General features: G+C 49.8%; 1 protein-coding gene across 37 annotated transcripts in view; it reads right to left on the reverse strand.

The window, feature by feature from the left end:
- Positions 1-9,401: 9,401 nt before the first annotated feature.
- Positions 9,402-23,019, reverse strand: part of DMBT1 (deleted in malignant brain tumors 1) — a 74,080-nt gene continuing 60,462 nt past the window's right edge. For all 37 annotated transcript variants that reach the window (XM_073240208.1, XM_073240217.1, XM_073240230.1 and 34 more), the window contains 9 exons: positions 22,418-22,735; positions 21,719-21,742; positions 20,662-20,691; positions 20,262-20,412; positions 18,720-18,928; positions 17,668-17,852; positions 14,182-14,570; positions 11,446-11,717; positions 9,402-9,983 (listed from right to left, as the gene is read on the reverse strand). In XM_073240208.1, the coding sequence (XP_073096309.1) occupies positions 9,817-9,983; positions 11,446-11,717; positions 14,182-14,570; positions 17,668-17,852; positions 18,720-18,928; positions 20,262-20,412; positions 20,662-20,691; positions 21,719-21,742; positions 22,418-22,735 (1,745 nt within the window). In that variant the 3' untranslated portion in view covers positions 9,402-9,816. The remainder of the gene's footprint in view (positions 9,984-11,445; positions 11,718-14,181; positions 14,571-17,667; positions 17,853-18,719; positions 18,929-20,261; positions 20,413-20,661; positions 20,692-21,718; positions 21,743-22,417; positions 22,736-23,019) is intronic.

Raw genomic sequence — 23,019 nt, forward strand, 5'->3', positions numbered from 1 at the left:
TTTACATAAGAAGACCTTTAATAACTTACACTCCAGTGATTGTTCTTACCCTCTTAGAACATTCAAGGAAATTGTGACACACACAGAATCTAGGACTGCAGTTTCTCACCTTCAGCTGCTGTTTCACACTCACATTGCAGCAAAGAACCACAGTGCCACCTAAGTAGTAACACTGCTGCATCCGTACACATTATGGAGTGTGTCACTCTTTGTAAGTTTCTGTGATGGTTTTAAGTTTATGTGATGTTTATTTAAGTTTATGTGGTGTTGCTTCTCAATATTATATTTTGTGATATTAATACACGTCAACAGAAATCACTCTAGGTCCTTCATTTTAACTGCTGTGAAGTATATCATTGCATGAAATCATCTCACATTTATTTACCCACTTCCATGTTGATGGACATTTATACAGTCTTAGATTATTTGTCAATGGCATAAGGTAAGATCATTTTATTTGGCTCTATGTGGTTATACATTGTCCCTCTGCCTCTGTGCTGTCTGTGCTTGTGCCCGTGATATGACAGGCTGATTAGCAAAGCTTCATAACTATCCTCAATGGGTGATCCATACAGTTTCTCTGCACTAGGTTTAATTTCTATTCCTTTCCAAAACTGTCTTGGCTATTCTTCTTTATATGAGTTTTGGATTATCTTGTCAAATTCTAGGAAATATGATTTTGGTTGGAAATGCCCTAAATTAATAAATTTGGTGAGAATTGACATTTTCATGGTATCAAGACTTTTGAACTGTTTACATTTATGTCTCTCCATTTCATCACATTTCTCTTGGGTTTTCAATGCCAGTTTTTTTCAGTTTTCTGCATAGAAACCTGATGTACTAATTGGTTCTTACAATTAGAAGCCTTATTCTTTTTCACTCATTGATCCAGCAACCATCATCTAAATATTACTTGCTATAATTTGATCATAATCTTACATTTTCAATATGTGTCATACTGGCTGAAAATAAGGGTAGTTTTAGTTATTTTTTACCAATTCTTAAAACCTCTACTTCTTTTTCTTGTGGAGAAAAAGGCTAAATTGGCCAAATCCTCCATTACAGTGTTTGCTAAAGGGTGACGACAGCCATTCTGTTTAGCTCTTAGCTTAGTGAAATGGCTTCTAAAGTCTAAACTGTAATTTGAGGTCTTTTATAGTTGTGCTGTATGACATTGAGCTTGTTCCTTCAAAGACTAGTTGCTAATAGGTGTTTTATACATCATTAATAGCTGTTGAATTTTGTTGAATTTGATTCTGGATCCATTGAGTTATTAGTATGGATTTTGGTGTTTATTTTGTTATTATGAGAAATTACATTAACAGGTTTTCTGAGTTTGAATTATCTTTGCATCCTGGGGTAAATCTTTAGGTTTTAAGAATTTTTTTTATGCTTATTCAGTTTCTAATTCTGTCCTATTCTATTTGGTTTTATCTTATGTTTGCATCTATGTGCATAAATTAGATTGCCTAAACTTTCCTTTCCTGTACTGTCCTTGCCCGTTATGCAGATTAGAGTACAATTATATCACATGGTTCTTAATTTGTAACATGAGTGGCTAGCCTTGTCACTTCCTTTAAGATGTTTTGGATAAGGTAAAGACGACTGAAGACAATGATATTTCCTTGTAAAACTGTCTAGAACTGAGATCTTTGGGAACAGAAAAATTTTGATAACTAATTCCATTTTTTGAGGTGTTATTCTGGTTCCATTGATATGTTTGTTTATTCCTTCACCAATACCACCCTGTTGATTTCTGCAGCTGTATACAAAGTCTTGTAGTCACATAGTGTCAGTCTTATGATTTTCTTCTTCTTTTCCTATATGTTGTTAGCTAATCTGAATGTTTGGCTCTCCATACAGAGTTTAGAAACAGCTTGCTGATATCCACAAAATGACTTGCTGAGAGTTTGGAAGCTATTACACTGATAAAGGTGGGAAGAACCCAAATCTCTGAGTCTTTCTATCCAGGAGCTGGGGAAGTCTCTTCATTTATTCAGGTATCCTTAGATTTCATTCATCCACGTTTGATGGTAGTTCTCATATACATTGAGTAGAAATTTTGTTTGAATAATATCTAAGTATTTCATTTTGGGTATTGCTAATGTAAATTGTATTGTGGGGTTTTTTTGTTTGTTTACTTTTAATTCTGCTTGTTCATTGCTGGTATACAGGAAAGTGATTAACTTTTGTAAGTTAACCTTTTCTCTTTCCACCTTGCTATCATCATGCATTAGTTACAAGAAGTTTCTTTATTTTTTTTGACAATTCCTTCCAATATGCTCTGATATGATCCTGTCATCTCTCAACAAAGAGTTTATTTCTTCCTTACCCATCTGTGTACTCTTCATTTACTTTTCTTGTCTTATTACGTACTAGAAACAAAATCTTCCAGTATGATATCAATAGGAGTGGTGAGAGGGGATGCTCTTGCCTTGTAGCTTGATCTTAATGGAAAGTGTTACTTTGTCATCATTAAATATGAAATTAGTTGTAAGATTTTATAGACATTCTTTATCAAGTTGATGAACTCTATTCCTAGGTTAGTAAACATTTTTGTCATGAATGGGTGTTGAATGTCAAATGCTTTTCATGCATCTATTGGTTCAATCATATGAATTTTCTTATTCAGCCTATTGAGGTGATAGATTGCAAAAGTTGACTTTTCAATGTTGGACCAGTCTTTCATACCCATAATAAATCCCAGGTAATCCTGGTGTATATCTGTTTATATAAAGTGTTGGATACAATAGGCTAATATTTTCTTGAGGACTCTTCTATGTTCCTGAGAAATTTGGTCTGTAGTTTTCTTTTCTGGTAATGTTTCTGTCTGGGTTTGGTGTTAGGGCAATGCTGACCTCACAAAATGAGTTAGGAACTATTTCCTTTGCTTCTATTCTCTGAAAGAGATTGTAGAGAATGATGAAACATTTGATAGGATTCACCAGTAAATTACTGTGGGCCTGGTTTGGGAGGTTTTTAAAGTGACTCAATTTTCTCAATAGATATGGACCTATTTACAGATTGTCTAATTCTCCCTGTGTCAATTTTGGCAGATTGTGACTTTCAAGGAATTGGTTCTCTTCTTCTTGGTTATCTAATTTGTGGGCATAGACTTGATCCTCAGATGCCTTCATTACCCTTTTAATTGCCATGGCATCTGTAGTGAAGTCCCCTCTTTCATTTTCATATTAGGGATTTCTGCTTTCTCCTTTTTCCTCTTTGCCTGGCTAGAGTTTAATCAATTTCATTGATCTTTTCATAGAACTAGATTTTGGTTTCACCGATCTTCTCTATGGATTTCCTGTATTGATTTCACTGATCTCTGTTCTAGTTCTTATTATTTCTTTTCTTCTGTTAGTTTGGATTAAATTTTTCTTTCCCTAGTTTCTAAAGTGGAAATACAGATTTTGAGTTCAGCTCTTCCTTCTTCCTAATGTGTGCATTCAAGGCTATGCGTTTCCCTCTAAGCATTGCTTTCACTGCATCCCACTCTTTCCTCTTTGAACTAGACCTACCCTCCAGAGAAGCCAATCCAGGAGCTAGCCTTCCTTCCAGAATCTCTTTCTGACACAGACGTCGTCTTACTACCGGATCCTGTGACTCGCAGCCCACTAGGTGCCCTGCCCACTACAGAGACTTTCCCTTTTCCATTTCTCCTGGAGGTCAGAGATGTCATTACTCCTTACACCTTGGAGAGTGAACAATGAGTACATTCTCAGCAGATCCTCAAATGGGGCTTGAAGATATCTTGCAAACCACTCCAAACACACTGACCCACCCACACACCCACCCACACACACATGAAGGCCTTAGTGCTTTTGTAACTCAGGGTCTCAGCTGGGTCCTGAGTAAAACCTTAAGACTCCTCACTCACCTGATCCCTGCTTCTAGAGACCAAAATCAGTCAACTGACCTGTCAACACTACCTAAGTCAAGGGCAGTCCCAAGCCCTGTACATGGGGCCCAAGGGAGGTAGAAGCTGCCAGGAACGCTGCAGCTTGGCCTGGTCTGCTGACCTAGGCACATCTGCTCTGTTGTCCTCAGTGGTTATGCTAGCAACCTGGATCTTATTCCCTGTAGCCATGGTCCCCAGAGGGCAGGGTTTTGGAGACTGAAGGTGTACCCAGGACATGGGACTTGCAGTGCTAAAACCAACAAGGTCACAGGAAAATAATGAAGACGCAGTCCAGTGTCAGGGTTAAGGGTAGTATGTATGAGCATTCAGTGGTCCAAAGAGAGGGGACAGATTTTTTTATTGGCCAGATGGCCAACCCCATGCAACAGGATCAGCCAGGTCTCCTGCAAAATGTAACAGGAGAGGATTCCACAACACCTTACAGAGTCCATCTTTGGGAGCTTCCTAACCCCTCCCAGAAATACCACTTCTCTCCTAACCTCACAGAGGGGGCCCCATGGGACACAGGTAAGACCTACTATGGGTCTCTGTCATCCTGTTTCCCCTGATGAGCTCCTGGCATTCCCAGTCTCCATCCTGGCCCCCTCTCCACCGCTAACAAGAAGAGCCCGAGCTTAGCCCTACCCAGCACCTCAGGCCAGCCTTGGCTGTCCTATGTCTATCTCCTACATCCTACGATGGAGGTTGAGTACCAAGAAGCAAATGTTCTCCACCTTTGCCACCTACCGCCCTGTATGGAGAAGGCTGTAATGGTCAGAAGGTGGAGGAGGCAGGTCGACGGGGAGAGTCTAACTCCATCGCACAGGGGAAAGCCTGTGTGCCTGCTTACAGCACGTGACCCAGAAGAGCCCCCAGTTCCGTGAATGGAGGATGGCAGGAGGTGTGGCAGCCTCTCTGTTCCCTCTGCCCCGGCACTCACCTCCATGCTCCGCAGAATGACTGTGACTCAGCTCAGCGCCACTCGAGGCTCGGACTCTCCCGCTCCTTCCAGAGGCAGCCCCAGGCTCAGCCCTCCTGTCGCCCAAAGCCAGGGGCCCCCACAGGACTCCCTCAGCCAGTCCTGGAGCTTCGGCCTCTGGAGACTCTGTCACACAGATGCTCATCTCTGATGTGTCCCTGTGCTCTTCCCCTTCCCAGAGCACGGGCAGTAATGGCTCTTGGCTACATACAAGCATAGAGCTCCAGGGGAGACGCAACTGTCCTCCGGGAGACCTCAGGACAGAGACCCCAAACTGGAGCAGAGAGGCTTCCAATGTCCTCTTGCTAAAAGGGGCAGGAGAAGGCGTGGGGTGCTGGGCTCAGGCAGGGGGAAATGTGTGGGGCCTCCAGGTCACCCGTACCATCCCATGCCTGCTGCCTCATTGTCCCTGACCTGCACCTGGACACCTTTGCCGTCTTAGGGGCCGTGAGCAGGCCCAGAACCACAGTGTTGCCCACCTGGGCTCACACGGACCAGGCTTCCGCCAGAGCCTGAGGGCGCTCTTGTGGTGCCACCTCAACCAGGCAACGTGAGATACCACGCCTACTGAAATACAGATCCCTGTATGACATGATACTGCAGGGAATTTCAGGACAGCCGAGACAGACGGAGGGATTTGCCAAGTCCTCTAGGGGATTTGTCTCTTTCTAGGTGAACTGTGAGCAGTGCTGGGTTGTGAAATATTTAACAACAATTCTGATTTCCGAGCTCGGGGAGCTCTGTTTCGTGGCATGATTTCTGTGGTGCAAATCCTCCCACTTTGCTGATTTCATGCTATCAACTTAATGTCACTGGACATTAAGTTGGGGAGAGATTGCTTCCCCCAGGCACCGTGAGGGCACCCTCAGGCTCCGTCAGTTGCTCACCTGTTATAATTTCCACCAGACAACTACAGCAAATAGAAATAACCTCAAGGAAAGACAATAAGAAAAAATAGTCCAATAATTATAGGGTGATGATATTAGCATGTATTGTCTTTCTTCTCGATACAATTTATTTAATAAGTTTCCATAAGTAATTTTTCACAATGACTCTGTTTAAGGACAGGCTTGCAATGTTTCTGAGAAGGTCGCACAGCAGTGCCACCGGCTTCCCTGAGCTGACTCTCTCCCTCTGGTTGCCACACACCCTAGGCTGGCTCTCCCAGGGCACATGCACCACACCCTGTGTCCTTGACAAACGCAGCGATTAGGAGGAGACTGACGTCAGTCCGTGGCCTCCTGGAGCTAATGACCATGTGCTGAGGCTGTTAAGCACACACTGGAAGCCTCCCCACAGCCACCAAATGAGTCAGATATTGAGCCATCACCCTGGGCAGAATCCCATGCTGCCCACTCCAGGGGTCTTTCAAGCAGGAACAGAACTGGCAGGCAGGATCCAAAGGCCTTCTGAGCAGCTTCCTTCAGTGTGGCCTGGGGACCAGGGCAAAGGGGAGGTACCCAGCCCTCTGCTGTCTGAGATTACATCAGATTCTGTTTCCTTAACGATAAAGGGGCAGAGGCAGGCTTTTACAGGAGTTCTTTAGTAGAGCGAAAAACCATGGAACCAGTCGCCTGTAACAGACAACTGGCATCCAAAAGAGAGAGCACAAAGTTCCCCAGGAGCAAAACGGCACTAAGGTTGACCTGATGTCCACGTGGGGGATGGTGGGGTGTGAGCAGGGCAGCTGCTGCTCCTCTGGGAGGGGCTGGGAGGCAGGCTCTGTCCCCAGGAGGGATAGGAGATGACTCCGGACAGGCGGTGCGTCCCTGTCTTGCTGTTCGCCACTGGGGCAGAGGTCTCAGGTGTCGGTCATTCTGCTCCAGGTGGAGCTGAGGGTCAGTGGCTCTGAGCAAGTCCTGAAGATGCAGGGAGACCAAGCAGCTGCAGCCCAGACAAAAGGAGAGGCCTCAAGGGGCCCCCCGGGCTGTGAATGGCAGCGTCATCCCAACAACCAGTAAGCCTCTCCATTGCCCTTGGCCCTCTGGTTCCTGGGTCCCACACCCGCACACCACAGAGAGGAGTGTCAGATGCAGTGAGCTGTGCCAACCCGGTATGAGGCCAGTCCCCCTGGGGGGCTCAGGTGGGGACAGAGGAGGGAGAGGGGAGGGCACTAGAGGTCAGAGGGCCAGACTGCATCGTCCATCTGCCAGCCCCCGACCCAGCATGCTGCCTGGCTTCTGGGCTTCCATCCCTGTCAGAGGTGATGAGAAGCCCTGACCCACACAGCTGGAAGGGGGATTGCTTGTCCCAACGTGTCCCAGGTGCCCTGCTGGTGCTCAGCTGGTAAGAGACACATAGGCAGCGTTTCGTGCATGCCATGTGCCTCTGGATAGTCCAAACAGGTACTTTAGGGAAGTATCATTTTCACATGCTCTTTTCTGATTTGAACTGAATAGTGATTCTAAAGGGAAAGTGCGTCTTTTGGCCACGCCCAGGACAGGGCGCTCCAAGGCCCCGGAGCCCTCCCTTCTGCCCTGCGGGTGCCCTTTTCCTCCTCTGCTGCTGCTCACGGGCAGGGCCCCACACGGCCTCCCCAGAGGGACTGAAGGAGTCCTGAACTAGTGGCTCTCAACCTTGTCTGAACCCCCTGGAGATTTTAAATCACTGATGCCAGGCCCACTCCCAGATTCTGATCTAACTGGCCTGGGTACAGCCTGACAACAGAAGCTTTAAAGACCCTCGGCCACCCCCTCGTGCAGCCAGGGTCGAGCATCTCTGCCCTAAACTGGTCAGTCGCGGACATCACAGCAGCCTGGCATCAGCCCCACTCTGCCCCTTCATGTGGTGCGGACAGTGGGTCCCTACCCCCTTGCCATGTGGCTTCTCCCCTCCTGTGCCCTGCCTCGGCGCAGAGCCCTGGGCCTGGCTCCTTGTCCCTGTCCCTGATGGCCATGCCTCCCACCTCTGCCTGTCACCTGGGCCTCACTGTTCCTTGCTCCCAGACTCATTTGTGCACATTAGCCTTCCGCCGGCCTGAGCCTGTAGGCTGTCACCTACCCACCTGCACACCTGCCATGGGATTAGGCTCTGCACACCGCACTGATTCACTGCACACACCAAGCCCAGCCTCGCTGAGGAAAGGGTCATTGCTTCTCCCTTTACAGAGGAGCGCACGGCCAGGAGGAAGTCTAGGCACGGTGGCCTCTGTAAGGGATCCTGTTTCGGGGGAGATTATTTCCAATGGAAAAGGAGATTCCAGGAGGAGTTTGGCAGACACAAGTTTTTCCTTTATAAAGGGGGGGGGCATTTAGAACCCCTCTGCATCCCCAGAGCCAAGCACAAAGCATGGCTTGGGGCTGGCACCCGATGGAAGAAAGGAAGGAAGGGAGGGAAGGAGGGAGGGAGGGAGGGAGGGAAGGAGGAAGGTCCCATGCTGGTTCCCAGGCTCTGGTCCTTTTTGCAGTTCTTAGATGTCTAGCTTACTGCTTTGTTCCTCTGACTTGTATTTCAAACCCACGTGCCAGCTCCACATTTCCTCTTGTCCCGCATCTGCTCAGATCCCGGGCCTGGTGCCCATATTTCATTGCATTGTCATTGACCTTTAGCCAGACTTGTTATCGTGGGCGACCCTCATGGCTTTCCTTGATCACCCCAGCCTGAGAGAACAGGGTGAGTGTGGATAACAGAAACTGGTAAAGTCACCAGGACCCCTAGCTCCTCTGCCCCAGGAGGGCCAGGGGTCATTTGCATCCCATAGAAGCTGAAGATTTTTCCTTGAAGCTGCTTCCAGGCTCTTGGTCAGCCCTGGTCCACTGGCAGCTGGGGCCCCAACTCTTTTGGACTTCTCAGTATCCTTGTCCTGGGGGCTCCCCTGCAGCTGCTGCCCTGGTGGGGTCTCACCCTGCTCAGATCACACCTTGGAGTTAGGCTTGTCATAGCTGTCCCCAGGCAGGGGTCCTCAGGGGCTTGAAGTAGAAATGCTGACATTGCCAAGGCCGTATGCAAAAGGTCCCATTAGTACCAAATCTGGGCTAGGTGCCCAGGGCCGGCTTCTCTCATTTTCTGGCAAATTCACTGCCTCCTTGGAAACCAACCTATCCCTTTGTTTCTGCTGACATTCTAGAGTCATCTGTCAATCCATTTCTCTTTGGAGAACACATGTCATTGGGACTCCTGGTGGCCCAGTCCCAGGCACCAGAAATCTAGGGGCCCTGAGGAGTTTGCTCACCAACCACCCCACTCTCCAGCCCACAGTGGTGGATATAATGTCAAAAACCCAAAGATGCAGATTCCTGGAAAATGGAGGCAATCATTTTTAATTTTAAGTCGTGACACTAAAAATTGTGATGCCCACAGTGTCTGGCCTTTCTCTAACTTTTACCCTGCATTTCCTCCTTTGGGAAGAACCAACACATGCCAAGGACAAAGGAGGGTACTGTATCTGTTCCCTCAAATTCTGAAAGCCGCAGGACAGAGCCCCTGGCCTTTGTCATCCCTTGTGACAGCCCACCGTTCCTATCTGCTTAGTTTGAAGGGATCCAGTGCTTAGGTGAGTCATTGGAAAATTGAACAAACCAACACTTGCTCTGAAAAAAGTTCTTTATTCTACTTTTCTATCATAAGGAAAGGCTAAGATGTATATTACAGGCCAAAGGAGCTAGTTTGTAAAAGGTGAGGAAAAAAATTATACTTGGAGGAAACTTTGCTATTCCTAGCATTTGGCTCATAGCTGCATGCACAGTTTTAGGTATTGGCATCTGCTTGCATTTGTCCCAGCACTAACCCTGTGTTTCTAGGAAAACCCTTACCTGGCTGCACCATGACCTCAGTGCTCCCCTCCCCCCCCTCCCACCAACACACAACCCCAGGCACCTGCAACAAGGTAAGAGAGTTTGGGTGCTGCTGGATGTCACACTCTGGGCACTCGACAACTCCTGCCTCACGGGTTCCGGAGTGCATGGGGCCAGTGTCTGAGTGCCACGTGCAGTCTCCCGGCTCACACCTTCTGGCTCAGAGGCTGGCCACTGGTAGCCCGGGTGCTCCTTCCCAGTGTGAAGGCCGCCACAGCCAGGACCACGACCAGGAAGACCCCAGCGGAGATGGCAGCGCTGTGATAGCTCCCCTGGGCACTGGCCTGCTCCTCCACACTAGCCGCTGGCAGGTCTGGGGAAGAGAGAAGAGTCCCCATCAGGATGAGCCAGTGGAGAAGGAGAGGGGCACAGGTAAGGGTGGTGGTCCCCGGGCAGCGTGAGGGTGGTCAGAACCATTTGTCTGGTGGGAGGGGGAAAAGGAAATGGGAAAGAGAATGCGGAATGGGACCCTGAGGCCAGACCCGGAAGTGCAGCTGCGTGCCAGGCCAGGGAGACTTCAGTGCCTGGTCAGCCAACAGGACTCCGGGAAGGCTTTTAAAGAGCAGGAAGTCAGAGGTGGGCAAGGGGAGATCAAATCTGGTGGGGAGGCTCACAGTGGATGGGAAGGGAGGGAGTTGGGAAAAGGGAATAAGTCACAGACAAGAAGTATCCCTGCCCCAAGCTGCTGCAGCGCCAGAGACATGAGAATGGGGAGGAGGCAAGCAGCATCTGGTTGGCACCACCACGGTGCCCACCCGAGGTGACCAACACAGCCCTCATTTCTGAATTGCATCCCCTCCCACTGGAATGTGAACTCCACAGGGGCTGGAATTTTCATCTGTTTCTGTCTGATTATGTATTTGTCTCCTGGCACATGACAGGTCTGCAGAAAATATGCATGGAATGAGTGCATATGCAAGAAAAGAAATTAGAATCGGCTGGACATTTGCACAGCCGGAATATGGGACATGAGCGGAGCTGTCGAATATGCTCCATGGGGTGGAACCCTGTGACCAAGAGGAGGGTTTGTGATGACCACTGCTACCCCCACTCCCGTCATGACTGTTGACCTAGCCCTGGCCTGAGCCAGAGATCCTGGGAGTCACTTTGCAAACAGTTCCTCAGCCACACCCCCAGCAAAGAGCACATCGGGAAATATGTTACCTCTTCTAGATGAGGAAACTAAAATGGATTGTCCGGTGTCAGAATAAGTCAATCCTGTCTGCAGTCCTATGGCCCTGCCTTGATCTAATTCAGTTATGCCAGGGGCTGGACATTGCTTCTTGGTATTGTCGTCATGAGTAATGATGTCGTCATGAGTGATGCTGATATCGGTGACAAAAACAAGAGCATCAGAAACCACTGTTCCTTGTACCCAGTGACTTGTGCCCGGCTGAGGCTGAGGCAGTTTGACTGGCATCATGCTATGGAACCCTCTCAACTGTCATAAGAGGTAGGTTTTAACATTTTTGTTTTGCGACTGAGGAATGTGAGCTTCTGGGAGTTCAGAACCCAGAGGAGGAATGTGTCAGGTATGTCCCGGGTCAGAACATTCTTGACCAAACCCTACACATGGCTCCTCATAGACCAGGACTCCTTGGGAGAAGGCAGCAAGCAGGTCTAGCTCAAGTCTCTATGGGCCAGCAGAGCCCAGTGTGCCTGGCACACAGTAGGTGTTCAAATCAAGTGGAACAGGACACCAGCAGAAACATCCCAAGTCCTGAGGGTCACAGGCCTGGACCCACAGGCAGCAGGGTGGGGGGACAGCCACCTACCCAGGCTCCTCTTCTCGACATGTGGGGCCTGCAGCTGGATAGGTCCCAGGACGACATCTACCTTCTCCTCGTAGGAGCCCACATCCCTCTTGGACCTCCTCACGCAGCCTCTGCTGCACCGGGAGGAGTAGTCGTTCAACCTGCACACCACCATTTTACACTTCAGGTACACGGACGGGAAGCGGTTCAGGAAGTAGAAGGTACTGAATTTGAAGCGGGCAATGTGGGGTAATGGCTGATAGTAGGATTGGTAGGTTTTGTCCTTCACACACCTGGAAGAAGAGAAAAGTAACCCGTCACTCTCCCCAGGGCACTGCACGCTTCGTGGCTCAGCCATACCGGTGTGGAACTACGCAGCGGGTCCTTGAGACCTGTGCCTTCTGTCCTGCACAAAGTGGTTCCAACGCTGGCTGTCAGCCATGCAGGAGAGCCTGGCAGCTCTCATATGCCAGCAGCATCTTAAGGCAGCAAATCAGCCCAGGTGTCCGCATAGACCAGCAGGCCCCACAGCGCACAGTGGGTGCTCGGTGACCATGAGCGCAGTGGCCCCAGGTGAGCCAGGTCAGTCAAGGGAGTAGCAAGGCCCAGAGAGAAGGCAGGAAGGAAGACAACATTTCCTTCTCTTTCGCGGTCTCAGTGCCAAGCAAGGTGACATGTGGCTACTCTCCAGTGTCTCTGGTGTCCCTGCATCTCCACAGCTGTGTCTCCTGCCCCACCTCCATCTGCCCTGGGTTCCAGGGGCCCGCAGACCCTCCAGGACCCCTACTCCAATATCAATGACCTCCTGTCCCCTCTCACTGGTGTGAGAAGGATAATTACCTACGAGTCTGCTGAGAGAAATTTGACTAAGGTGTAGGTGAGGGCGCCTCTCTCAGCTCTGCCGCCGGTGGAGAGCTGCTCACACTAGCCCAGGTGCACCTCTCATGGCAGGATTTTGGTGGTGTGGCTAACAGAAGAGGCAGGAAGCTGGCCCATGGGGGTTGGGGTGGAAATGTTTTGTGGGTAGATGGAAGCTGTCACCAGGGCAACCTGACTCTGCCTGGGAATGTCATCCAGGGTCCACTTGCTGCCCTCCTCCTGCCTTCCACAGCTTCTTTCCTGCATTTTCAACACACATTTCCTCAAATACCAAGTTCTTTTTTCCATAGCTGTCATTTTAGCAGCAAAGGTGAGGGAGCAAATTTCCAGAGCCTCATTAGGAGGCAAGATAGATGTAAATGAGGTCGGGGTAGCCCAGGGGCTGCTGGGCAGTAATTCCATTTCCCATAGAGCCCAGCTGGTCAGGGTGGTCTGTAAGGCCAGAGCTTAATTCACCCAGGCTGCACTTCAGAATCACCCAGGGAAGATTTTTAAAATATAGAAACATGAGCCCCACAACAGACCAATTAAGGGAATATGCAGGTGGGGCCTGGGCAGGGTGCATTTGAAGTTCCAGTTTACTCTAATGGGTGATCTGGTTGACAGCCAGGGACAGCCAGTGAGCCCCTGTGCTCCAAGTACAGTTGGGATGCCCCCATCCTGACCTGTCCCTCCCCCCGCCCCCAGAAAACTGCATGATCTCCTATGTATATTTGCCAGAATTTGACCAAAAAGAATCCTTTAGCAGGGAAGAACCAAGGCATCACACTCATCTCAATCATTTGACCTAAAGTCAAATGTCACCTTATGACTGTTTGTAGAAAGAGGATCTGGGTAACCTTCTCCCCCATCTTTGCTGCCAAGGGAGCTGCTGTGAATTGAACCAACTACATAGACTGTGAGCCAGACAAGCCTCAACATCTGTTTACCAAACTGACACATGTTCAAACAGAACCTGGAAAGAGATGCTTTATCTCGGGGAGTGGGGTGAAATGTAACCTCCCACCTCCCAGCCCTAATTCCCAGCAGAGCCCCTCACCCTGTCAGGACAACTTCTGTGTGAGACAACTGTTACTGAAGGACCAAGGTCAAATGATAAGTCACGAAGTGGGCATACCCACGGGTGGAGGCGAAAGAGCAGGGATTGGAGGTGCACACCCTGGTGTCCTAGGATGCCCCCCTCATGGCGCAGAAGAGGGAACCTCCTCCCCAGAGGCCTGTCATCCAGGGAGGTGGGGCTGCAGTCGAGTAGCCCAGCTGGGGCACCACCGATCACAACGTGGGCACCAACAGCCTCATCTCTGTGTTGCTTGAGGTTGGTTGGAACCGCAGGCTCGAACAGCTGTTCTCAGCTGATGGAGGCAAGGGCCCCCTGCCACCTTTGGTGTGGCACTCCTTGTGGCCCACCCGCTGTGCATATTCTCTGCCCCAGACGCCATCTACTCTTTCCCATGTAATGCTCTCAGGACCCTGTGATGTGGGCATCACCATGCTCAGTTGATGGGGGAAGGAACTGGCTCAGAGAGGTGGGAGAAGCTGCTCAGGCTGATGCAGCTACAGTACAGGGCAGAGCTGGCGTCTCAATTTCTACCTGTTCCCAAATCAGTGCCCTCCCCTCTGCACAAACAGCTCTTTGTAACACATACTAGGGCTTACCTGGCGTTCAGTCATCTGGGGCCTACTAACCTGCTTGGTGACCACTGGTGAGTTGTTCAATTATCCACACACCTGTCTCCCTATGTGTTAACCAGAGATGTAACCTGACTGGTTAAGCTTGAGCTCATAGGACCCGAACCTGCATTCCTTGAAGCCTTTGGGCCAGTGGTGTTTGAGGTATCAGATAAAGATTGAGGCCCACCCCACGAAGACACTCCTTACCCGCTCCGGATTATATCATAAGTCAAAGATGTAAAGTCATTGGAATATGGTGACGCCACACAGGTGTCCACAAACAAGGCCAGGAAAGTGTCGGGATGAATGATTTTGGCCTGAAGGTACACATTCTGGTTCGCATCCACATAGTATGGGCGGCTGGTCACAGGATGTGCGAATGAAGAGGATGTGTAGAAGGAGATGTTAACGTCAAAATTGCCATACTGGACTTTGTTGACCTCGATGCTGTCATTAGCAATGTACATTGTGTCGACCCAGGTGTCCTGGAGCATCCTGCAGCTGACGTGAATGCGGAGGCCCTGTTCCCTCCTAATGATGCCGTCAGAAGGAGCCGCTTTGAGGAGGTTGGAGTAGATGATGGTATCATTATCCACCTGGGAGGGGCAGGCAGGAGAGCAGAGTCAGGCAAATGTCACCTGCTAAGGGAATCTCATTGCTGATTTTTGTTAGAGTGAGTGGGAAAAAGGGAGGTGACTCAAGACTTCAAAACCCTCCCAGGACCACACAGAGAAGGCACATGCCTACTGCCATGGCTGCCAGGACCTGGCATGGGCATGCTAATTAGCAAGACTCCCTCCTCTCACACACACTCCTCTCCTCTACCATGTGAGGGAGCATCCCAGTGTGAGCTAGGCATTGGGCCTCCTGGGAACTACCCTTCATGGGAAGACGGGTGTGTCTGGGTGCCCCCTCGCCCTCCTGTATGGATGGCTAATCTGGGTTTGGACTCCATGGCCTTTCCTGCTTGTTCTGTTTCACTATCTCTGTTGCTGGGAGAAAGCAGGGAAGGCACTTGCTCTGAACAAACTTCTGCGGGAGGGGCTGGTGGGCTTGGTTATCACTGTGCTGTTGGGTCACTAGTTATGTCAGCTTGGTGTCTGAAGCCACGAGCTACAAGGAACAGCGATCCAGAGTTATAACTGCTGCCTGCAGCTGACCTGCCTCTGACCTCCGGGGAAGGGACTTGTGGCTCATGCGGACAACTGGGTAGCCATGGCAGTGCTGGAGCACTTCCTGTCACTCTTTTTCACTCCCCAAGCCACAGGACCACTTCCTACTGTGCCTTTCTCCAAGTGGCAAATTCACAAGCACGTGGGTCTCTCGTGCCATTTGACATGACACCCTCCTAAGAGTGACCTTTCTGGGGATGAGAGCCTTGTACCTGGTGGTCTGTGATTATCTCAAGGAAACAATAATGTCTAAGCATCCTTGTTTTCCAAGAACTTGGTACAATGTCAATGATAGTATGAACAGCCTCAATAAATATCCGTGGAATGGGTGAAGATACAGGGGACGGTCGCCTGGCAGAAGTACCTAGTGAATGAAGGACAGGGCTGGGAGGAGCCGGCCCAAATGGGGAGGTGAACATGGCCTCCCAGATGCTCCATGGCCTGATCATCTGGCACCAGTGAGGCATCACCAGGTGGAGACTGGGGGAGCTCTTTCCCTCCCCAGGGCTGATGGTCAGAAGCAAACTTCTAGCCAGGTACGGGTTCCCACAAACTGTGGCTGCTTTTGTAAGAATGAGCACAAAAATAACACCACAGTGCCTTAACAGAAGTCCTAAAATGTAAGGCCACCTTACTCTTAAAAGAAAGAATAAAGAAAAGTGTGGCATTGAGGCACATCTCATCATGTACGCTGTCAAGTGCAAAACACCATGCCTGGCCACTTGGGAGATAAGACAAGTTCCCTTCTGAAGCCAGCATATGAACAGCTTAAATGTAATTATTCTTACAAGTGGCATGAGAGACCCACATGCATTTGAGTGTATTGGAGAGGCTTCCATTTCTTGTCTGCAGTTGGAGAACTCAACTCTGAATCTGTCCCTTCCAGAAAAACACATGTAAAAGTTAACAAGTAACTGAAGTGGTTTTGCTCCACCCAGGACCCCTCCCCCTCCCCCTCCCTCTGGTCACTGCTTCCAGGTTTCCCTTTTCTTCCTGTTCCTCCTTTCAGGATGGTGTCTCTGCCCCAGATGTGGGGCAGCCTACCCTGCAGGGCACGCCAGGGCCCAAGCTTCGGACTAGTCTGGGGAAAAACTTAGAATGGGCTCCATGACCACCATCCTTAAATAGAAAGCACATTATAGTTTTTGCCTTTATATTTTCTTTTAAAAAATTGTTTGGCTCTATATTTGAGTGCCAATGGTTGTCATAATAAGCCATATAAATGTGGTTACCTTGTTTCCCCTTCAAAGAGAGGCTGGGTACCTTCAATTTAACTCTATATATTACCATGAAAGTTTTCTTAGAATCCAGATTTGTCAATGGCTTCTAGGGTCAAGCCAAATTCTGAATCTACTCCAAACAATGAACTTGGAGTGCAGGTTTATTTCTTAATCATAAGAGGCAGTTCTGATTATCGATCAAGTTATTATGAAATATCTGCTCAGTTAGGAAGTCAGAATATAATGGAAAGCACTGCAGATAAGTCAACTACCATTCCCATGAGGACTGGAATAATTGAAAATAAACTTGTATAAAATTAAATGTAACCATTATCAGGGTATCATACGGTGAGGCTTGACAGTAATCTTCACCATGGTAAAAACACAGAACATTTGCGTTAAGCCAAGCAGGCACCTCCCGCCCCCTTGTGGCCAATCCCCTCCAAGCAGGTCGGCTGTCCACCATGTGTTTATTCTCCATTTCTAAATTGGGTAGAAATGGAATCTCAGTCTGGTACTTCCTGGCTGAGTGGCCTTGGGCCACCTGCTTGACCCCTCAAAGCCCAGCCTTCCTAATTTTGAAGTGGGATAACAATGAGGAAATAGTTGGTGGGGATTTGGGGGTTCTGCTACAGACTAATCCCAGCATCTTCCACTTGTAGGGCGACCTACCTTCCCAGTTTGCCCAGGAGTGAGGAGTTCCCTGGGGCATGGGACTTTTCCATGCAAATATTTGCAAAGCCTCTGGCAAACCAAGAGAGTCCGTCACCCTAGATGGTGGCAGCTCATAAGCCGTTAACCGCAGGGCCTAATCTCCTGTAAGGCTAATAGAGCTTAAGCTTCAGGGCCCCCCATGTGCACAGGTTCTGCCAAGGTCTAGAAATGTATTGACACAACCATATGTCTTTGTGAGATTTATAAGAGTAAGATACGTTTGCCTTCCTTTGCATAAGGAGGCACCCGCCCCTCTCAGCCACTCCCACCTCAAACTGTATAAACTTCAGTCCCTGCAAAACTTGGAGCTGCCCCAGGAGCTGCTGTTGTTATTTCTGACATGACTGGCAGCCTGTCAGGCACCCTCTCTGCTGGAAAAACTGCCTGCTGGCCTTGCCTCCTCATTCTATTTGGAAGTGGCTGCATCTATATCACAGGACCAAGAGATACATTTCTACCTTTACCCTGATTACATTGTGGTTATTCCATAGTCACATCTCTGGGTCCCCAGAACTCAAGCCACACAGCGCCCATCACTATGAGATAGCTTGCTCAGCAGGAGAGGGGGTGGGGAGGCCCAGGCTTACCTGCTTGATGGTGCCGCAGCCCGTGTAGGGAATTGTGAATGTCACCCGGCTGGACGTTATCCGACTCTGACACAGGGAGCTCCCGTTCCAGTTGAGAATGACAAGGTCCCAGACAGAATAGCCCAGGGACTGGAGGTAGCTCCTGCTCACGCTGGCTTGCATGTGATTTGGCAGACAAAGCAGGTCTAGTGGCCAAGGGCAGACAGTGCAGTCAGTGGGCCCCCAGCAAGTCCCCCAGAGCCCTCCCACAAAGGCACAGAGGCCACAATGACTGACAAGGGTGGTCTGCATCATGACAGGCCTCCCACAACCCCAAGGTGTCCCACAGCGCAGGTCAGTGTCATTCTCATGGGAGCCCATGAGGACTTAGGGACTTAGCCCATAAAGCACAGGGGCTTAGGGTCCTGGGAGAGTTGGAGGCGGAATGCAAAATAAGTGATATGTTTTGCCAAGTTTCATTTATTCATAAAGTAAAGCAATGTGCTGGTTGAATTGTGGTAAAATAAGGTATTTTGGCTATGGAGCCGGTTAGTGCATAAAATCCTGATTGCAAAAGAGAGCTTGGCCACCATCTCACAGAGACCCTGGCCAATCTGTCAATCAGCCCATTTAATAGCTCAAATCGTGGCCATTAGTCTCTGCTGGCAGTGACTGAGTGACCAGCTCACTCCATCTCAGATAGCAGCCAAATGTGCTAGTTCTCAGGACACGGTTCTGTCACAGTGTCCACATTCTGGGATGTTCACCAGGCTTTAAGCCAGGGCTCACCTCTTTCCTTGACACTGACATCTTGCCATATGCTGGAAGGAAGCATCATCCTGCACCTTGTACTTAGTCTCTGCTGACCACAATAAGGCCGATACACCACCCCCTAGTCACCTCTGGCCCTTGACCTTGTTTCTGGGCAGCCAGAGTCCCAGGACCCCTGCTCTTGGCCCCTTTCAACCTTGGTGACCTGCAAAGCTGCTCAAGTTTCTTACCTCACAACCACGGAATGGTTAAGCAGCAGAAGGCCGCCCCGCCCCTGAGGCACCCTCATGAGGGGTACTCACTGGTGCTTTCATTGGACGGACTAGAGTAGTAGTTAGCCTTGAACCCTCTCCTTGTGATGCTGCCATCACTGACGAAGCGGATGGACATAAAGTTGGACGACGAAGTGAGGGAGCCCCTGGCCCCATCGCAAACCCGGGTGATGAGCGGGGAGCTTTGGTGGGGTCCGTCAAACACTTCCACGTAGTCATAGTTACAGCCGCTTTCAAGCCTGCAGAGAGAACACCCTTTGCCTTCACTTCTAAGCAGGATGTAGTGCAGAGGGTCGGTCTCAGTGAGGGGGTCACATTTTGTGCCAGAATCTCTGACAAAATTAACAACTGAAAATAACGGAGTTTCTTAAATTGAGTGGAGAGTCATCTTCCATGACCTCCATGCGTGGGTCCTACCTGTTGGGGTCACACACATGAAATCAACAGCTCCTCTCCTGAAAGCACTGTGTATCATGAAACGAATACAGCCTTAGACTTTTTCTTCAAAAAGACCCCAAGTTCCCACAGAGCAAAATAAATATCCATGAATTCACAGTGATAGACACAAATAATTGAAAAAATAAATATAGGGTATGTCAAAGAACCTCTCTGAAGCTCAGCATTCTTATTTACAGAGGTGAAATAATCCTATCCATGCATACTACACAAAGCTATTGCAAAGCTCAAATGAAATAACATATGGAAAAGTGCTTCATAAAATGTTACATGGTGGTGGTCATTGTTATTAAGATGCTGGATAAAGAGCCAGTCCTCCGTAGGAGTTCGTGAGCTTTAAGTATCATTCCCCAAATCCAAAATGGTGAGGAAATTAAAATAATATTATATCTTTTGCAAAACCCCAAATGAATTTCCAAAATAGAGATCCCCAGGGCTACTGCAACTCTTTGATGCGACGATGACTCTTAGAGAAGAAATTATGGTCTTCCTTTTCTAGGACACCGGAATATACTGGTGCTCTGCAGGGCCACCCCCATCCTTGGACCAGTCAGATACTAATGTGGCTTTGATAATGTTTCCTCTGCTTAAAATAATGATTCCCACTTTTCATTGAATGAGGAACCCTATCTTCTGCAGCAGAGACTTCTCCACCTTTGCCTGAGCCCCAGAACTCACCCAAGAAAAGGAGGAGTAGAGAGAAAAAGTGAAAAAAAAACTGTGGTTGGTAAAAGGATTCTTTGTGTAATTACTATGCCTAACAATAATCCTCCCATTGAATAACATTTTCCAGGTATTTGCATATATTCCTCTCTGGTGACCTTCCCAGTAACCAGCAGGGGAGGAAAGTGGGCATTTTATTCCCCTCTTTTGACGGAGGTTCAGGAAAGCTGATTTCCTGTGGTTACCCAGCAAAGTGACAGAACAGGGACTCTAAGCCAGGGCTCCTATCCTGACCCCACCTCCTCAGGCTGCCTCTGTGCTAGGTCAAAAACTGAACTCAGGAGAAAAAAATGTCAGCTGACAAGCCTTTCCCTGAAGGTCAGGGTACCGTTGATTCCCTCCTACATGCCTGCAAGGTCCCCTGTGAGTTCTGCTTTGTGCCCACACACTTACTCAACATCTCTGAAGACCACAGTCACGCGGTAGTTGTTTTGGACTTCGATGTCCCACACACATTTGGCGTTACTTGGATAGTTCCCTGGATAGAAGGGGCTGGAAAACACCCCTGATGGCTGGGACAGGAAGCCTCCACAGGAATAATTTGCTGCCAGGACAAAATGGAAAAGCCGATGAGCCCCAGCACACACTGCAGTCAGCTGGGGGAAATTTTAAAACAATTCCTGAGACCGAAGCCCAACAGAAGGTGGCCGGGATCTGGACTGTTCACTGAGGGCCAGGAAGAGGCTCTTCCTATGCTTGGGAAGCCATCACCTCATCATCCTTGTCATCCCTCCTCAGTGTCACTACCCATGAGGGGAAGGGAAGGGGGTTTGTTGGGGAGCTCAGGACTTACTGGCTGGGCGGGTGCCGTTTTGCCCAGGAGCTGTTGACAAACAGAGAAGATAATGATCAGTTGCCTGTCATCGTTGATACAATTGCTAAGTGCCGGCTTCCTCTGGGCCAGAAATGTGCCAACCCTGCGTGCACAGTGGGATACTGGGTACAGGCTGCGCTCTCAGGCAGCTCAGAGCCTGGAGGAGATGGCGGAAAAGAGTGAGTCCCATAGTGGGAAGGGGCTAGGATGGAGGAAAGCCCCCGAAGCAGTGGGAGCCCAGAGCTTTGGCTCCTGGCCCAGACTGAGCTGGGAAAAGGGGGGACGTAATCAGGGGCACAGGCGAAAAGGTAGAGAGGAGTGTTCCAGGCGGAGGGCACAGCATGTGCAAAGGGACCCAGGTATGAGAGTAGCTGGTGCACTTGGGGGGCCCTGGGGTGGATGGTGCAGGGAGGGGAGGGAGAGAGGAAGCCAGACACGCAAGGGGAGTGAACCACACAGAGCCGAGCGGTTGCCCTGAGCAGAGGGGATATGCACTCAGAGGGCCCTGAGAAGTCACCTGAAGGCTTCCGGGCTGGGACTGACGTGGGTGTTTCATACAGAGACACCAGCTGCACCAGGAGAGCGTGTGGGAGGGGACGGGGCTAGCCAGACGCTGTGGCTGCAGGAAGCCAGGTGTGAGAAGGCAGGAGGGGAGGAGAGGACAGCTCTCCTGGGGGCAGGAGCAGGCTGGTTTCTTAGAGCAGCTTCAGCAGCTCAGGAGTCAGCAATGAAGAGCTTTCTCTGGTTACAACAAACCAGGGTCTAGTGTCCCAGGGGACTGGTGGGACCCGCATGAGTGGCTGTCCTTTCCTGGAGACTAACCAGAAGTCTGACCCTAGGCTGGCCAGGCTGCCCAAAGACAAAGAGGAGTCTGGAGCGAGGCCCAGCCCTCTCGGGGCTGGGCATCTGCTGCACAGGTGCCATGTGCCACTGAGGGGCAAACTGCAGAGCGTGAGCAATAGGCCCTGCATGGTCTAGGGACCAGGAGCAGCAGGGGGGGCAGCTAGGTGGTGACATGGAAGTTGTGGGCACTTACCAAATGTTGTTAGGTGACTTCTTCCTAAAAAGGGACAGAAGAAAAGCATCAGTCACTAACGTGTGGCTGGAAGGAGAGGCTAGAATGAGGCAGGGGCATACCCATGTGACTCCTGGTCTGACCCCATCAGTGGGTGACCCGTGGCCCCCTGGGCTAGTGCTGCAGGGGCCATGTTATCAGGGGGAGGTCTGAGTGAGTTTCCCCAGCTGCTCCTCCAGCCCCATCGTTACTTGGGGGGGTCATAAGGGTCATAGTCAAGGTTAGAACACCATTGTTTATTCAGCACTTCCCAGTTGTCGGAATTGTTCTAAGGTTGACACGTTACCAGTTTAATTCTCTAATCACTGTTGGAGGGTAGATACTATAATGATCATCTCTTTTTAGTAAATAAGGAAACAGAAACTTACAAAGATGAACTCACTGCTAAAGGTCACAGAGCAAATGGGAGAATAAAAACACACACTGGATGCCAGTTCTGTAGCGGGTATAATGGCCCTGAGGCCCAGGAAGCCAGCAGAGATGGGGCCACCAGATAGAGCAGCCCCTGCATGGTCCCCTGGAGGGGACAAGCTGAGAGGTCCTTGCTGACCCCCACCCCCAGAACTGAGCCACAGATACCAATGGCCACCAGCCCTCAGCTTCCACTTTGCAGCAGGTCGGAGGTGAAACGAGCCTTCCACGAATGACGTCATAAGATACCTGAGCAAATGACTCCAGCATCTTCACTGTGGGCACAATTGTGGGAGAACCAGCCTCGGCTCTGGCACTGCCAGAGGTTAGACTCCATCCCTGAGCACTGCACATCGTCCAGGGTGATGGGGCCAGAGCCAGAGCCAAAATAGGCGTTTCCCAGGGCTGATACTGCATATCCACACTCCAGCTGCCTGCAGACCACGTGGGCATCCTGAATGCTCCAGGAATCATCACAAACTGTCCCCCACTTGCCACCGTGGTAAATTTCCACACGCCCAGAACATGTATGGGAGACGTTTGAATTGACTAATCTCAAGCTGGCATCTGAAAGACACGTGTGAAAAACAATATCACACAACAAATCTCAAAGGCCAAATGACCTGCAGGCCTTTCCTCATCCTCACAGTCACCACGGGGCACTGATCAGGGTACAGACAGCTCCGTGACTGAGGGGCCAGGGGCTCCAGACATCACAGGGCTTAGGCCTATTCACTCTCCAGATGGGAAGGCACTGGCTCAGCAAGGTGAGTGAGTCACCAGGTCTTCCAAGCAGTTGGCAGCAGACCAAGGCCAGAGTGTGTCCCGAGTCCCCAGACCTCACTGCCTTG

This window comes from Manis javanica, chromosome 7, assembly GCF_040802235.1.
Source record: "Manis javanica isolate MJ-LG chromosome 7, MJ_LKY, whole genome shotgun sequence".
Classification (NCBI taxonomy): domain Eukaryota; kingdom Metazoa; phylum Chordata; class Mammalia; order Pholidota; family Manidae; genus Manis; species Manis javanica.